The 18,073-nt window shown below is 38.1% G+C and overlaps 1 protein-coding gene across 16 annotated transcripts in view; it reads left to right on the top strand.

Annotated features, from left to right (window-relative positions):
• Positions 1 to 3,825: 3,825 nt before the first annotated feature.
• Positions 3,826 to 18,073, top strand: part of LOC132094926 (E3 ubiquitin-protein ligase MYCBP2) — a 127,845-nt gene continuing 113,597 nt past the window's right edge. For 11 of the 16 annotated variants that reach the window (XM_059499602.1, XM_059499609.1, XM_059499600.1 and 8 more), the window contains exons 1-2: positions 3,827 to 4,514; positions 8,427 to 8,502. In XM_059499602.1, coding sequence (XP_059355585.1) covers positions 4,240 to 4,514; positions 8,427 to 8,502 — 351 coding nt within the window. In that variant the 5' untranslated portion in view covers positions 3,827 to 4,239. Of the gene's footprint in view, positions 4,515 to 8,426; positions 8,503 to 18,073 lie in introns of all 16 variants that reach the window. The other 5 variants (XM_059499596.1, XM_059499601.1, XM_059499599.1 and 2 more) reach the window with 1 other exon arrangement.

Here is an 18,073-nt window from a genome sequence, read left to right as displayed (position 1 = left end):
CACACCCTTTCTCAATAGTTTTAAAGTGTGTAATATGCAAAAGACAATCAAACTCGGTGACATTCGATGAGGAAGAAGCTGCTTCTGATGTTACGCCAAACATGCCTCATCATTTTAATGCAAATATTAATGTTTGCAAATACAAGGTTTGGACTGAGAAAACAATGACTGTATATATTTAACAGGAAACATTGTGCATCTAAGGTTTAAATAAGGTTATTTCATCTGCTTGTTCAATTTTGTAAGATAAGTACCATAACTGCAGGACATTTTGTTACTACAACTTAATTTCATTGTGTTCAGTTCACTCAAATATCTGAAAATGAAGTTGACATTTTATTTGTTTGTTTCTATAAATGAAACATCATGGCGAGTTTAAGTTCCCAGCACGCTTTCCATAGGACTCATTTGGGAGAGTAAATGTTGAAATGAAGTGCTATTTAATGTGTAAAGGAAACCCAAAGTTCAGCTAGACATTTAAAAGAGTTTCTGTTGTTGACGTTTTGTGGAACCTGTGATTAGGTTGTAGGATGGTTATAACTATTGTGTTAAGTTAGTTGTTCCATTCAATGAGAATAGCTGTGCTAACGTCAAAGGCAGTAATAAATTAAAAGTGTATGTCTCAAATAAAGTAAGTTTGTGTAAACACTTGCCTTAAATAATTGACTGATCATGCGTCCTCTTTCCCAGGACATTTCTAAATTGCCCAAAGTACCCTGATTTTGTCTTTGTTTTCTTATTGTTTTCATACTTGCTGAAGGTAATGACTGATAAGTAGTTCGACCAATGGCGTGCAGGCATCCTACATAATCGACCAATCGTGGCGTGCGAGAAGGCGGGATCTACAAAGAAAATTCTTTATTTGAAAAATCTAAGTGCAAAAAAACAAACAAAAAAAAACCTTGCACAATAAAGTGTAGATGAATGGAAGATCGTGAATACTCAATCGCACTGTTCTTTCAGATGAGGAAGGACAATTAAAAGATATGAGAAGCAATCAGAATAATATGCCATATGCCTAAAAGTCATAAAGTAATTAGTGTGTTTATGAGAAAGTACCAGACATGGCTATTTTGTGACATATAAAGAGATTAATTAGGTCTATATTAGGTGATTTGGCAGCTTTAAATAAATAGCTTTTGAAAACTACAATCTCTGTTATTCTTTATGATGGTAAACTTGAAACAGTTTTCACTTGTACCTTTATGGAAGTTTCTAATGATCCCAGCAGACTTTGATTAATTGGTTCAGGTGTGTTTAATCAGGGCTGGAAAGTGGCCCTCCAGGAGCAGGACTGGATTTACAAATGAATAAATAGATTAAATAATTTATTAACACTAAATCATAGTCGTTCTTTAGATTTTGTTGAGAGGTTTGACAAAGTGAGTCATATTTATCATCAGATATTCATCAAAATTCTCAAATATTGTAGTGCTTTTATCCTTTTTGTGCTGCATTTACTCTGTCCTGTTATTATACCAAGTTCTCTTGAAAGATTTTTTTTCACTGAATGTAAAACTTCCTATTGATTGTGTTAAAGTGTCTCTGGAAAGGTGTCTTTGTTAGCAACGTTTTACTGTTTTAATGAAAACTGGTGTCATTGTATCACAGAAGTGTAGCTGAACAGTTAATGTTGTTTTAACATTAATTCTGAGTACATCAGATTGCAACACTGTTGTATATATTATCCTTACCTCAATATTGTCGCAAGAAAAGTGATTTAGAACCAACCATATTTGTAAGCTTTCTTTAATAAATCAAAGTTGTATCATCATGCAACATGGCATGCTTTCTTTTTAGACAGACAGACAGACAGCAATGACGTTTCTCACCACTAGATGGGGCAAGACATTATAAAGTTAATGTCTAATTTGTGTTCATGAATTTACTGCAGGGAATAAGTAAGAATCTCGCTGCATTAAACATTTGTTTTAATTTTAGGATTCTTGTGCATATTGTGTTGTAAGAAACCTTATTATGACCTTTTTAAATATGCACTTACTCTCATATAGCCTGACCTTTTCTCTCTATCTCTCTTCCTGTTTTATAGACATCCACATATATGTCTCACACCTGCTGATCATTCTAGTGTGAGATATTTGAAACAGGAACCTTTATTTGTAATAGTGCACTGTGGGTGGATTGTCTATTAGATTATTTATGATTATATTTTAAAGGCAAAGGTTGCATGAACAGTAGGCTATCCACATAAATGTTTTTGTGCCTTCTGCATTGCCATGTTTCAGCTCTCTGAAGAAACAGTGAGGTATGCATTAATATTTTTGTTTCAAAGGTTTCGTTGTTGTTCAAAGATGACATGAAAACTGAAGTGTGCGAGGTTTAATTAAGGTGACTGCTCCCGCCAAGACAACTGGAATTTTTTTTTTTTTTTTACCAGTAAAGAGAAATGTGACATCTGAGAGGAGATCTTTGCAGGTATGCAGAATTTATATCAAAGTGAAATGTTGTGGATACAACAAGAATATATGGGTTGCAAGTCAACCCTATGTTTTAAAGTACTAGGTCCATAACACCGTAGATAGTGACCCTTCAGCAAACTTTCAAAAATAGTACTTATGGAAATTTTATATATATTTATACTTATTTTTCTCAAGGGGACACATATCCCCATTATTCAGATTTGTAGGTTATAATTCATTCACTCGTTCATTCATTCATTCATTTGATTGTTTGATTGAGCGTTTGTGGTGATTTTTTTTTAATCTTGACATTTTTACCGTACTTCTCCAAGGTTATATCCCTCGTTCTATTGTAATAATGCTCAATGGTGCTTAAATGGTAATCCTATACCAGAAACTGTACACCAGAAAACATGCTGTAACGTAATCCATGGAAACACATTCTGACAACAAGACTAAGGTTTTGAGCAAATTATTCATCGTGAAGGAGTTTATTTTGTTAAATAATCTCTGGCCAACTATGCATTAAATTAATATTTCAGCTTAATATGATATTTCTGTCGTCATTCATTCACCCTTATGTGGTTCCAAACCTGAATTGGACCAATTTTTTTTATTCTGCAGCACATAAATACAATATTTGAAGAATGTTGGTAATCAAACAATTTTGATAACGAAGCAGTTTCGGTGACCATTTTAATTATATGCCCCCCCAAAAAACTACATTAAAAACAAATAATCTATCTATCTATCTATCTATCTGTCTGTCTGTGCTCCCCTAAAACAAACAAACAAACAAAACAATAAATCGTATAAGTTTTTTTGTGATGACATGAGGGTGAATGATGACGTAATTTTCATTTTTGAGTAAACTTTCTTTATAGCCTAACTACTAGCCAAATAAATGAAAACAATTAATTCGTTGCAATTATTTTATTACGTGAGAATTAAGTGAAAAATTTGAAATTACGTCCTAAAACTGCATGCTGCTGTTGACCAATCAGAATCAAGTATTCCAGTTTAATAATCATACAATAACGTATAAAAGAGCTTATAAATAGGCCTTATATCACCAGATGTTGCCAGAAATTCATAGCTCATGTCATTGTCAGGGCATAGTAAGCTTACAAAACTAACATATTGTGGAATTGGCTGCGTGATTCAAATTCAAATTGAGAAGAAACGAACGTTAAAGCATCCAAACCCGCATCTGACGCGCTATACTCGGCCGCTTAATCGTCACTACAGCGGGCGCGTTTAAAAACCTACCAAGTCCACTAGCAAGACAGCACTCTAGGCGCCTTCCGACTTGTCGCGCGCATCGCGCCCAAACAGCGTCTAGGTAGGCAGCGCACTGCGTTTTGAGTCCTAGCCGGTGTGTGCTTCGGATGGGAATGTATCCCAGCATGCTTGACAGTCAGCAGCGACATGAGCAGGGAAGGATGATGAAGCTAAGATGGCAGCGCTGTTAGGGGTGCTGTCTTTACAGGGTCAAGAAAAACAGCAGGAACAAACGCAAGGCACACACGTCAGCTCGCGCTCTTGACTTCTTTCACTAAAGGCAGTTGGATCGCCTGCAATCGAGGAAATAAAGGTTGTTTTTTGACCCGAGCTGAGTAAAGAAGAGACGCTTATATCGCAGTCGCAGCAGAGTGGCTAACGTTAACCGTAAACGTCGTTTAAATTGGAGACAACGTACTCGGATGTAATTCGCCGGGCGTTTTTGCGGCTTCACGGAGCGGATTTATGGAGGGTGCTTGGGACTTTTAGCTCTGTTGACTGACATTGATATCTAATATATGCGTTGTTCTCCTAAACGATGATGTGTGCTGCTGCGGCAGCGGGTGCCGGGGGCAGCGGGATCCCGTCCTCCTCGTCCCACTCCACGGGGATGGGGGTCAGGGTCATTCCCGGATCTGGAAACGAGTTCGCATCGATCGGATCAGGGATGGGCTCCTGTCCCGTTGTGGGGACACGCTCGGACTGTCGGAGCCGCTACCAGCTTCTTCTCTCAGGGCGAGCTCTGGCGGAGCGGTACCGGAGGATCTACACCACCGCGATCACCGACAAAGAGCAGGGGCTCCACCTCGGCAGGTGGGTCTGATTCACCGGCTCGGTTCGGGACGACAAACCGGCGTACCGATGGACGTGTTTGTAAACAGAACAGCAGTAACTTAACGTTAGCAGTTAGTTAGCATGCGGCTAACTTCCTTAGCGAGCGCAGCTAAAACACTCGTTTCATCTCACGCAGGGTCAACGCAGAAGCTCAGTTTGTGTTGAATTTAACTTATGCCCTTTTTAAAATCACGTTCACTCTGCTGTCACGGTCAACAGTGCCGTTTCGAGACACCTTGCACGACTAGATCAATAGCTGTAACGTTAGCTATTAAGCAGCTGCTTATAGACTCATGATGTAACGTTAGTGTTGTGCTAATAGGACGTGGTTGGATGAGTTTAATGTGTATAATAACACTAAACTGGCTTCAAATACAGTGAACACACAATGATATGTTATGCGAAGAAGAATATATTAAACCTTTTGCAAGTTTGTGTACATTTAAAGACAAGCGAAATATTGTCAGGCAGTTCAGGTTGTGGATATCAGCCTGCTTCACTGAATTGCATGTTCAGGGTGATTGTTATTCATAATAAGCTACTACATTTACATAACCGTGACTTATTTAACGATATTACATATGGTGTCGTGTGTATTCAAAGCAGAAGGCGTGTGTCTCACTGAGGTGAAGGGCTGGGTTCTGTTGTGCCTGACGTCACCCTGCTGTAGACACACACACACACACACACACACACACACTGATGTGCTTCACCTCATAGCTGTCTCTTAGTGATCCCACTGTACAAATCGTTATTGTTTCTGTTCATATATTCATGCTGTGACCTTTGCTTAATCCATAAATTGTTTCACAGTTGCCAAAAAAAGAATTAAGTTAAAATGAGAACATACTCATAATAAATTAATCCGACTCATACAGAAGACTTTCATTTCAAATTTAGATTGGCCAGACTGATTAAATCTATATGAATTTTACAAATAATAATAATTTCACACATAAAATTTGACTATAGGTTAATAAAAATAATCTTTTTTTTCTAATATTTTTTAGAGTTACAATTGTCATAATTCTGTAATTTTATTTAGTATACTATATAATTTTGACTATATTGCTATGTTATTATTATTATTATTTTTTTACTGGCTTTTGTCTATTCCAATTTTTTTCATTATCAAGTTGTGGTGATGTTCTTACAAAAATATGTCATGAAGAATTTCTAAAATTGTCTCAAATTATATAAAAACACTGCAGAATGTGAAAATGAGTGACCACATTTTTTCCTTCTTAAAATTACTGGGAAGCATAGAAAGTGATTTTTCTTGAGGTTTGGTAGTCATTTACAAGCAGCAGTTACTAAAAAACTGCAAGCTCCTACTTTTATATTTAACCTCTTTGCCAATTAGTTGATTTCTTATTTGATTGAATAAATAAATCAAAATACTCATTAAAAATAACATTTAAAATTTTTGGTTTTAGTTTTGCCTATTTTCTTTTAATGAATATTAAATTAAAAGTTTACCTAAAAAAATAATATGGGGCAAAATTAAATGAACATATACAACTCTAGTCAAGATTAATAAGCACAGAATGACTAGAGGTCAACAAAAATAATCTAATAAATTATTTAAAGATCTTTGAGATTAAGATCAAGTAAAACAAGGATGCTATATGTTATGTTGTTACTGACTTCTCTTTGCAAAAGTTATCAAAAAAATAAAATAAAAATATCTGTGTTCATTAGAATATATTTGATGAAAGTCCTTAGTTAAAATGCATGTCTTATTTTGTATTAGTTTGCAAAATCGAAAATAAATTGACCACATTTTTCCCCACATTCCAATCTCTGGGAATTACAATCCTTGAGGTCTAAAAATCCTTTTACCAGTGGCTTCATAGTGTAAACTTACACCATCCACTTATGACGCCGCCGGTTGATAATGTGCAAAGTGTGCTGAACCATTGAACGCCCCTCCCAACCTTCAGGCTCTTCATCACAAGCAGCCTCTGTGCTTTCACTTTTCTCTGCATATGATCAGCTGCTGTTGTTCCGCTGTTTAATGCTGCACACAAACTCTAGCACTTCAGCACCATTCCTTCATAACGTTCTACATAATAGCAGATTCAGATGGCTCTCTTGATGAAAAGAAAACTATGATCTCCCGCTGCAGGAGCGCTTTCTTGTGTGGGGTTGCCACTAGGATTCAGACTACTTGCAGTTTCTCATGTTAGACAAACAGTGTAATTTTACTGTGTGTAAGAAAATTTAAACCAGTGTGAAAAAGACCAACATATGCTTTATTGCAAAGGTGTTAACATGGCAGCATAGCATCTCTTTAAGATATCACTGCTCTTAAAATCCATCCTTATTAAAAATGCATGTTAAAACCACACATTACAGGAATGACAACATGTGCTGACCGATTAAGAAATCTGTGTGACCTCTGGACTTTATACCAGTATGTTGAACTGGTACTAACTACATGACAAACCAAATTGAAAATGCCAAATATGTTAGTAGTAGTGTCAGCCTCAGATACCCACAATCAATTCACTGGCTGGCTGATTCATATTGCACATTCAACTGCAAACCATTATCCAAAAATCAGTCGATCAGAAGTCATCGAGTACACTATTTCTGTCTCTCGAATTGCAAAGTCCACCAGAGAATGAAGTCGTGTTTATGAGATGCTGGATTGACAAACTGCATGTTTTTTGGACCGCTGCTGCTGTTCAGTTTTTGTAGGCATAAATCCATCTTTTACCGTAACGTTTACCGTATTTTCCGGACTATTAGTCGCACTTTTTTCATAGTTTGGCTGGTCCTGCGACTTATGGGCCTTTCACACAGGACGCGGTATGCACGGCGCTTGCCGCTGGGTTCAGCGTTGCCTTTCAGATACAACGCGATTTGCGCTGCGCTATGGCGTAGGCGAAGTTTTAAAAACTTTTAGCGGGAGCTCTTTCATAGTCTGTTGTTCCTCCTTTCGGTCAGCAGCAAACATGTATCTGTCCCGTTGTCAGAAGCGAGCGATAGTGCTAGTCCTGCTGATGAGAATTAAGAGAGAAGCAAGACACAGCTTTCCTGACGATGTCCCTATACGACCTCAAACTTGTAACGTTATCGTACAGCTCAGGAAATTCTGACACACACAGTACTAGTCGTTCATCCATTTTGATTCCCGTGCTTGTTTGGATCCCCCGATTCTATTGTTCACGCTGGTAATCGTCACAGAGCGCAGCGGCAAAAGTTGAACTATTTTGAACTTTGACCACGGCGTGCGAGCAAGCATGCAAATGATGCGCACTGCTGTGCTTGCGCTTTGGTCGACGCAACAACAAAACGTCCTTGCGCGGCGCAAGCCATTGAGATGAATGGGTTTTATAGCGCAGCGCCGCGCATACCGCGTCCTGTGTGAAAGGCCCATTATAGTCAGGTGCGACTTATTTATCAAAATTAATTTGACATGAACCGAGAGAAATTAACCAAGAGAAAACATTACCGTCTCCAGCCACGTGAGGGCGCTCTATGCTGCTCTATGCTACTGTAGTCTACACTGAAAACATAGAGCGCCCTCTCGCGGCTGGAGACGGTAATGTTTTCTCTCGGTTCTTGGTTCTAAATAAATGCGACTTATAGTCCGGTGCGACTTATATATGTTTTATTCCTCATGACAACGTTTTTTTTTGTGAAATGGAGTAAAACGTAACTGTGATCTATTGGAAATTGTATTTTCAGACTGTGAAGTGTTGTTAATACAACTCACTGTCTGCTCCTTAAGCGTGTATAGAACATATTGAAACATCACTTACATTTTCTTTACTTGGTCTTAAAAAGGCCTTTACAATTTAAATTAATCTTCAGAAACCATGTCATTTGTGATTATTGATAGATCACACTGCGAAACCACTAACATGTGTCATTCTTCTCCAGGGGAAAGAAAGTTTTGAGCAAGAAGAAGCTAAAAAGGCGGCAAAAAGTCAAATCAAAAGTGAAAACAAGAACAAAGGTAAGATTGTGAATCTGACTGTGGATACTGTAGCCTTCATTGCTACTCCTGCTGAAACTGTAGGGTTTAAAAGCCATTATTGGTAGCATCATTTCCATATTCACATATTCGCTGACTGTATTTTAAAAACTATAACCTTTCTCGTTTTAACATCATGTAACAGTGGTTCTTTTGCCAAATGTTGATGTAGCGTTATCCATTGAAATCTTCTGTCTGCATTTTCTCTTTGGCCATTTAGGTGCAGCTCTGATTCCATTAAGATTTTTTTTTCATGTATGTATACATATGTATTTTCATGCTTGGAAACTGCTTAGTTGTCACAGTTGAGAAGACGCCAGTAAACACTCGCACACATGGCGGAGGATTCAGGAATGGTGGGGTCATGATTGGCTGTTGCTCGGCGACCCGTGTGTTGCACGTTTCCATGGCAACAGCTTCCTCCATCTCCTGCACTGAGCACCTATGGTGTTTGTCTCGCTACGTCTGCAGCGTTTACCAGCGCTCAGAAAATAGACAGAGACCCAAAAGGTCTTTTATTGGAAATTGTGTATTGTCTTGCCATTCTCCAAAGCATGTGTGGGGGTTAATGCATGATTGTGTTTGGATATCCTTTCCCAGGCACTCTGTTTTCCCTAGTGGATGCGAGTGCTTCGCAGGCAGGGATAAGAGAGAATAATGTGATTGTACATATGCCGTCATAATCCTCCACCCTAAAACCCTGCTGGCTAAGGAGAAAGAGCTCACTTATATTTCTCCTTTCTGCCACAGCCTCCTTAAAGGAGCTCCTTGGCTTTGTTTGCTCATAAACAGATGGGTGGAGTTTCTCCAGCAGGGAGGTGCTCATCTCGAAGACGTGCTGCTGAAATGTCTGTCATGTTCAAGCACTTCACATTGCTTCGTCCGATGGATAAGAATGTGTCTTCGTATGTGTGCTGCCCTTCTGGTTTGATTTCTTTCCTCGTCTGAGATACATTACACAATCCCAGAGAAGCTTTGTGCTTCTGATGACTAAGACTGGCCGATATTGATGGAGCATGACATTTATTTAGCTTTTTTGTATATATTTGATGTTTGTGTATTTGCTTTAAAGTGCCCCATTATGACTATTACCTTTCTTGTAGTGTGTCATGTTGCTGTATGCGAACATAAACTATCTGAAAAGTTGTGCAGGGTCTCCGCGGGGTTGTAAAAGGTAGTAAATGAAATTAGCCAAAATTAAGGGCATGAAAAAGTATTAAAAAGTAATAAACGTCATCTGACTAGGAATTAAATTTTCAAGCCCAATTTTTTATAGATACAGTTTCAATTTGTGTTAAGTGCAGGCCTTTCCTCTAAAATTCACGTGGATTTATTTATATATTGAGAGTAAGACCTGAGCGATATCATGTGAGGTGTTCAACTGGGTGCCCAGCTGGCTTGCTGCCAAACATGTACGCGAGATTGCTTCCATTCAGTAATTTAAAACATGGGGAAATGCAAGTTTTCAGACCAATTTTTGCAAAAGCAGCGTCCCGTGACGTCCTCGCAATGTGCATTCAGTCAAAGAAAGGCCTTGTGTTCTCATCATGTCCGATTTATAAGAGCTACACTGGATAAACAAACCGAAAGCGGAACTGCGCAGACCGTTTATCTGCTCGAGCCGGAGCCGAGACACCGTTATACACAGCTCTGGGAAATACAGTGAAGTAAGTGGTCGAATTCACCACAGAATCAATAACATCTCTGTGAAATCTTGTTAGAAGCATTCAAATTCAGCTGAGAATTCTGTTAAAGCTGATATCAGAACAAACGCCACTGATGTGGAGACCAGGAAAAACATTGTTCAATAAACACACAATCTCCACCATTGACCATGGGTTTTTACAGTAAAGCTACAGGGACAGCTTGTGACAGAAATGGTCTGTTTTCGAGTGATTTTAAATGCTTCACACAACATTTCCCACAATTCAGTGATTTAAGTAAGTATTACCGAATTTGAAAGTTATTTTTAAATTCATCCTTAATAGGTTTTCCCCATATATAAAACCAAAAGTTTTATAATATAGGAAAGCAAACACTTATTTAAAAATAATACAAAGAAGCTATTAAATGACCACTTGTAGATGGCTGCAGAGAAGTACTTATTTATTTTTGTATTCATTAAATTCTGTTTCGACATTATGAATGGCATTAATAAAAGTGCATTTTATCAGATGTAATTTATTACATCTGTAAGACATCTTCTGAAGATCTGGGAATCATCTGTGTAATCAGATAAAGGTCTTAGAAGCAGTTTTACATGCATTCTAATTAGGAAACATCTTAAGGACATACTGCAGATGAACAAGCACTCTTAAAAATACATCTTGCATATGTAAATGCAGACATTAGACATCTCCGAGATGTAGATGTGTGATTATGGTGAGTGCTTTACTGTCAGGTGCTGGTGCCACCTTCTGTAGAACTTAATGTCACTAGTGCTGGTGTCCTCAAACGTTAGTCTGGAGACCTACAGTGCTTCTCCAAGTCAGAAAAGTCAAATTTTGAGAAAAGCCACAGCAAAATCAGTCATTTTGATTGCAAAAATCACAGAAAAAAAAAGAAATCCTGTAGGGGCTGCCTAATGTTTGGTAGACCTATATGCTTACATAGTTGTTTGCATTCAAACATTTTCACGCATTTGTGATCATTTTATTATTTAGTCTACTGTTGATTTTCGGTAATAGTAGCTATAATATTGGAAAATTGATTTAATTAAATGTAGGTTGGAGTAGACTAATTTACCTGTTAAATATGCAAACTCAGGATTAATAGCTCCAGTCTAGGCCACAAGCAGCCAGGCCACAGGGTCCTGCTCCACCTCTCAAATTGACTAAACATCTAGGTCAGTGGTTCTTAAACTTTTCACAGAGTACCCCCTCAGAAAATATTAGGCTTTCCAAGTAACACTATTTGACTAACATTGACATGGCTTGTGATGGGCATAGTGTTATAGACTTACTGTAAAGCTTAAGGAGGGAAACTGCAGGCAAAAACACAGTTTTTTTCATGTGCCTGTCAATGTTTTGATTTTGGGCTTTTTGGCTTTTCATAAATGTTTTTTTCAGACTAATGGAAATAAAACATCCAAAATACACTGTTAAGTATTTATTTTATAGCACAATCAATAGAGTTCAATTACAAAACATATTTGTAAAGGCCGTTTTCTCAAAATGAATTTTTTCTCCAGCACTGAGCCATAAATCTCCACTTCAGTTGCACGTAAACACACCAAAGTTGACATATTTATTCCTGTCTATATTCAGAAGGTTTTTACAGAGGGATGTGTTCATATATAATTTTCTTTATTAAATACAACATTTTATTCCCCCCTATAAGAATTTTGAAATTGACTTCATCCAGTGTTCAGGTTTTTGCACTAGAAATGTATGCAAAGTAGCACATATTTCATTAATGCCTCATTTGCATATTTAAACATAACATTTTAATCAACTTAGTAAGTAAGGTGATAACTATTTTTTTTTTTACCCACTTCACCTGCAGTGTCTCGTCTTAATCTGGAGGTTTAGCATGGCTCTGATAAAGCCAAACATAAATTATAGGGATTTTGTTTAAATTATTTTATTGTATGTTTAATCGTATCCTGAGTACCACCAATAGTGAGCCACAGCTGAAGAACCAATGATCTAACTTTGACAAAACAGTCCTGACTAGGGGTGTAATGGTACGCAAAAATCACGGTTCGGTACGTACCTCGGTTTTAAAGTCACAGTTTGGTTCATTTTCGGTACAGTAAGGGAAAGAAATGCAAACATTAAACTGCAGGTTGTTTATTACTATACACTTTTTAAAAAAAATACTTTTTAATAAAATATATTTAAAATAAAAAAAGAATAAGAAATAAAATTCTGCTGCAAAGTTCTCCACTAAATAAAATACTCTCAGTCTCAAACCAATATCATATAATAAAATATAATGAAAAATATAATAAATAACTATGATTACAGTGCAGCATTACCAATCCCAGCGTGTAGGCCTGCTTCACCAGAATCGTGCCTGACTCCTTCCTCTTCTGTCTTTATTTCTATTCTTATCTCTGTGGGCAGTTTTTGAGTCCAGTGTTGATGTTAAGTTATAATGACCTCGTTACATTGTGATGCAATATTTTATTCCATTCGGAAAGATATTTAATTTATACCACTACAGTTGCAGCTTGAAGTCGCGCTGGTATTAAAAAATATTTTGAAGGTATTAAAAAAGGTAGTAAAAGGTATTAAATTCAACTAATGACGTTGTGTATATACCCTGTTGTGAAGCTGACAGTGCACAATAGATAGAAGTATTTGTCAAAAAAAAAAAAAAAAATCGGCTTGCAATCACCTAAAGGAGTCTGAATCTTCTTCTGTCACAGCTCTACGTCATGAAGTAATACATTTGCATAATGTCCGCCCACGTTTTATGTCGTCATTTCACCATTTCAGAAAAAAAGACGCTGTATCCTACACTGTGAGAATAAATTTGTTTTGTCACATCCATTAATTACCACAAACTTGCCAACACTTGCCACTTAGCACTGAGAAATGTCCTGCTCCAGTCGTGCTTGTGAATCAGTCTCTTGTGAATCAGCCGTTTTAACCGTTTTATCATCAGACTCCGGCTCGAGTTGGTAAGCTACAATCCATACCATTTTTTCTATGTATTGACAAGTCTACAGGGCAGTTATTCCGTAACAGCTATGGGTGTTTTGTCGCGTATGCGACCTTTTGAAATGACATTGCGACCCAATTTTTTTTGAGGTCGCAAATGTATCACTGATTATTTTTGTACCTACCTTATGTTTAAGGCAAGATGCTATGATTTACTATGAGCATTTATTAAAACAGAAATGCGTATTTTAAAAATAAGTTTAATAACGTGCTCTGAGCATTCAACACATCAAGTTGGCTTCAGCCCCGCGATGCGGTAAAGCTGAACTGAGCAGCTGGTTACTCGCGAACTGTGTTCGGTGCGCACGAGAGAGCCGCTTCTCACTGACAGCAACACTGAACCAAGCTCTCCTTCAGGACGGTCGCGTCCTCCTGCACCTGAACGAACAAATACAAATGGCAGTTTAAATAAACAGGAAAAAAAGAGCGAAAAGCGAAAGAGCTCAATTCAGCACTGCGGTGTTCTGGTGTTCAAGAGGCAAACAGAGACGCGTCTCAATTTCAATTTCAATTTTATTTGTATAGCGCATTTACAACAGCCTCCCGGCTGACCAAAGTGCTTTACAGAAGAGCAAGAATATTACACATACCTGAAAAATAGACCAGACAAAAATTTAAAACCACCCATTTCAAAATTTAGCATATCACAGTAGTCCGTACACTAAGGAAAATAAAAAAGTTTTTAGCAAGGACTTAAAAATAGACAAGAAAGGGGCCAGTCTGATCTCTAAAGGCAGGGTATTCCAGAGTCGTGGCCCAGCCACCGCAAATGCACGCTCCCCTCTACGCTTTAGCCTAACGCGAGAGACCACCAACAGAGCCTGGTCACAGGATCGTAGGCTTCTTGATGGAGTATAAGGATGAAGGAGATCAGATAAATAGACAGGAGCTTTGTAATGAAGGGATTTATAAATGAAGAGCAGAATTTTAAAGTCTATTCTCTGAGAAATCGGCAACCAGTGAAGGGATCTAAGAATTGGAGTGATGTGATCATGTTTACGACAGTTTAAAAGAAGTCTGGCTGCAGCATTTTGGACAAGCTGAAGTCGTGCAATTTGAGATTTAGATATACCGCAATATAAAGAATTGCAGTAATCTAGACACGATGTAACAAATGCATGAACAGCCATTTCTAGAGTTTTTGGAGTGAGAAAGTTTTTAATTTTAGACAGTAAACGAAGCTGATAGAAACTGGATCCAATAACAGAAGAGATATGTCTATCAAATTTTAAGTTTTGGTCAATAATAATACCTAGGTTCTGCACCCGAGAGAATCTAAAAACGGACAAACTTTCTAGCTCAGGGCTTATACACTGAGAGTTCTCATTAGGACCGAAAACAATTACCTCGGTCTTGTCCTCGTTTAAGAAGAGGAAATTTTGGGCTAGCCATAATTTAACCTCCTCTAAACATTGGAGGAGAGAAGTGATCGCAGTGGAGTTGTTTTTCTTAACTGGATGATAGATTTGAGTGTCATCTGCGTAGAAATGAAAAGACACACCATGTTTTCTTAGAATAGAACCCAGAGGTAGCATGTATAGAGAGAATAGAGAGGGAGCTAAAATAGAGCCTTGTGGAAGGCCGCAGGTCAGAGGAGCAGGGGAAGAGAAAAAATTTCCCAGTTTCACTAAAAACTCTCTGTCAGATAGGTATGACTGGAACCATTTCAGAGCGTTTGCTTTTAGACCTACCCCAAGACTCTAATCTATATAATAGTAAGGAGTGGTCTATGGTGTCAAAAGCAGCCGATAAATCTAAAAGAGTCCCAGGAATCAGTGGAGAGGTAAATATCATTTAACACTCTCAGAAGGGCAGACTCAGTGCTGTGAGCAGACTTAAAACCAGATTGAAAAACCTCATAAATAGAATTACTAGTCAAAAAGTGTTGATGTTGATTCAGCACTATTTTCTCTAAAACTTTTGAAATGAAAGGCAAAACAGAAATTGGACGAATTTTTTTTTAGAACAGTGTGGTCAAAGTGAAGGCTTCTTGAGTAGAGGAGTGACTGTAGCAACTTTAAAGTCGGCAGGAACAGAGCCAGTTTGGAGACACTTATTAATAAGAGACAGCAGACCTGGCCCAATCGAATCAGTAATTAATTAAAAAAATTCGGGGTGAATGATATCGCTAGAACAGAATGAGGGTTTAAGATTGTCAATCACCTCCTTCAATTCCTGGAGACTGATGGGTTCAAAAGCGTCCAAAAATGCAGAGGAAGATGACATGATTGGAGAGATGGTTAAAGTTAAAGTGGGGCAGACACCAAGTCTTAAGTTAGTAATTTTGTCACTAAAATATCTCAAGAAGCTTTCACAGAGAGCATCAGAGGCAACAGGCAAGGTGTTAACAGAAGGATTGGTAACAGATTGAATAATTGAAAACAAAACCTTAGGTTTAGAGTGATTAGTTTCAATTAGGTTAGAAAAGTATGCAGCTTTTGCAGACTTAGCTGCAGTCTGGTAAGAAGGAAGAGTCTCTGAACATTTGAATAGAGATATGCAGCCTGTCTTGTTTCCATTTACGTTCTGCCTTTCTACAGTTTTGTCTTAGGAGACGGGTATCAGAGTTTTGCCACAGTACAGATTTTGTTTTTTGCTTGTGAGGCTTAAGGGGGGCAGTTGCATTTCCTGCCTTAAGCCAGGCAGAGTTCAAGAGGCTAAGATGTTGATCAGCATCCAAGTCAGATAACGGTTGATCCAAGTGCAACTGTGAGCAACAATCAGCAAAACACAAGTTGAAATTTGTGCTAAACTGTGTAGAGTAGAAGCGAGAAAGACTTACAGTTGTATTTGAAAAATAAGAGAGCTCTGGAAGAGACAGTGTGAATAATATAGGCTTATGGTCAGAGATCATAAAATCTGAGAGCACAATATCAGACACATCAAGCCCATATGAGAGTACAAGATCCAACGTATAACCCTGAATATGAGTAGCGTCACTGATCCACTGGGATAGATTGAAAGCATCGATAATATTAAGAAACTCATGTGATAAGGGGTTAGACGGACAGCAGAAATGGATATTAAAGTCGCCCACCAATAGAAAGCGATCGTAATTTGTGGCAATATTGCAGATCAGTTCAGTGAAATTCTGTATTAAATCCTTCGTGCAGTGCAGAGGACGGTAAATCACCACTAGACATACAGGACCATTCCAGTCCAAGTGAAGAAACTAAGCTTCAAAGCTGGAAAAGGCTGTTCCAGGGACCAATCGACAGCGTGCAGAGAGAGAGTTCTTTAAAATTGTTACTATGCCACCCCCGCGTCCACTCGGACGAGGAGAGTTAAAAAATGTGCAGTCATCAGGGATCAGATCAGAAAACTGAGTTAGATCACCATCCTTTATCCAGGATTCCGTGATAAACATAAAATCCAAGTTGTGAGCTTATTCACCAAGGAACGGGCATTTAATAATGCCATCTTTGGTGGAGAGATAATAACAGGAGATGAGGACACTCTTTCCAGCGCGCGTAGATTTCTGTGAGTTACTCCCCGACGTCGGGAGCCGTGGGTGATTCGGCGGAGACCGGAACGAGAAACAGGGCTCGTGTACAGGGGGAGAACATGACGAAGCCACTGGTATGCCACGTCCAGTGGGCGCTAGGTAGTAGAGCCATCGTAAAGCGATTCGTGAGAAGGATCCGAGAGAAAGCCAGCCCGCAGATGAGCTTTCAGCTTCACGATGTATCCTCCACGGTTTCCTCGTTTCCTCCTTCGCTTTCTCCGCGGGATGTTGAGGGGCCACCGGCGGCTTTGTCCCGGGATAGCCGATGTGAACGACTCATCAGTCTTGTTAAAGGAGCAGTCCACATCTAAAGTGTAAGATTTTGTGAAAGAGGTCTCAACAGAGTTGCGAATATCCAAGAGTGCTTGACGGTCGTAGATTAAAAGCGTGTAGCAGTTTAAAAATAGAGCAGACAACCAGACAAGCAACCACAAGAGAGACAGACGGCAGGCCCATTACACAGGCGCCATCTTGGTTTCCAGTCCCAGTTCTCAGATTCAAATTTCAAAGTCTTCTTGCCTTTGTACCGACAAATACATACTAAATATGTCAAAATACCCGTCTTGGAAAGTGTGTCCGAAAAGTCTGTGGTTATGTCTTAAATGAAAGTAAAGAGTTGGAAAGAAATCGGATGTGTATAATTATAATGGATGCATTGTCTCTTAAAGTGACCGCGCCTAATTTACTAGCTCTGCTGTCAGTGTCTTTAATGTATGAAAATGAAAGTAAATCACTCACTGCTCTTGACTGAATTACTTTGTAGTTTTAACAAGAATTTATCCACAGTCAAACCAAAAATCAAATGTAATTGATTATATTTTTTACTAGTGGGTGCAGGACACTATAGTTCATTTATGTAAGTGAGTATATTAAAATACAGTGAGCTGTGAAATATTATACCCCGAAATTCTTCATACTGTAGACTACCAGTGAAATTGATAAAAAAATAAAATAAATTAGGGACCTGACCATTTCGTGCTTAAGTGTTTCTTTCTTTAATTGCTAATGTAGCCTTTTCACACCACAGACTGAACAAAATTAAGCATTGCTTGCTTGGTAATTGTTCAACAAAGTATTGATAGTTGTGTAAATATTGTCATACTGACAGTTGTCTGAAGTTTTGGTTGATTCCATTATATATCATTCTATCAAAGTTATCTGACACTATCAAGATGAATTTGTTCTGACACAGTTTAACTCTGAGTTCTTGTCATATTTTATTACCAATTTCTAAACTAAAACAAATAAACTGTGCTAATGTGAGAAATGTTAAAGGTGTCTGAATACATTTTGGTTTGACTGTGTATTTTATTTTACAGTGAAGACTATGCAGTGCTATTTTAAATTAGTTTCTGGACACCTACAAAAAAAAAAAAAGTAA

Source organism: Carassius carassius, chromosome 19 (genome assembly GCF_963082965.1).
Source record: "Carassius carassius chromosome 19, fCarCar2.1, whole genome shotgun sequence".
Lineage (NCBI taxonomy): Eukaryota > Metazoa > Chordata > Actinopteri > Cypriniformes > Cyprinidae > Carassius > Carassius carassius.
Note: the sequence above shows the minus strand (reverse complement) of the source record. Positions and strands in the feature narration are given on the sequence as shown.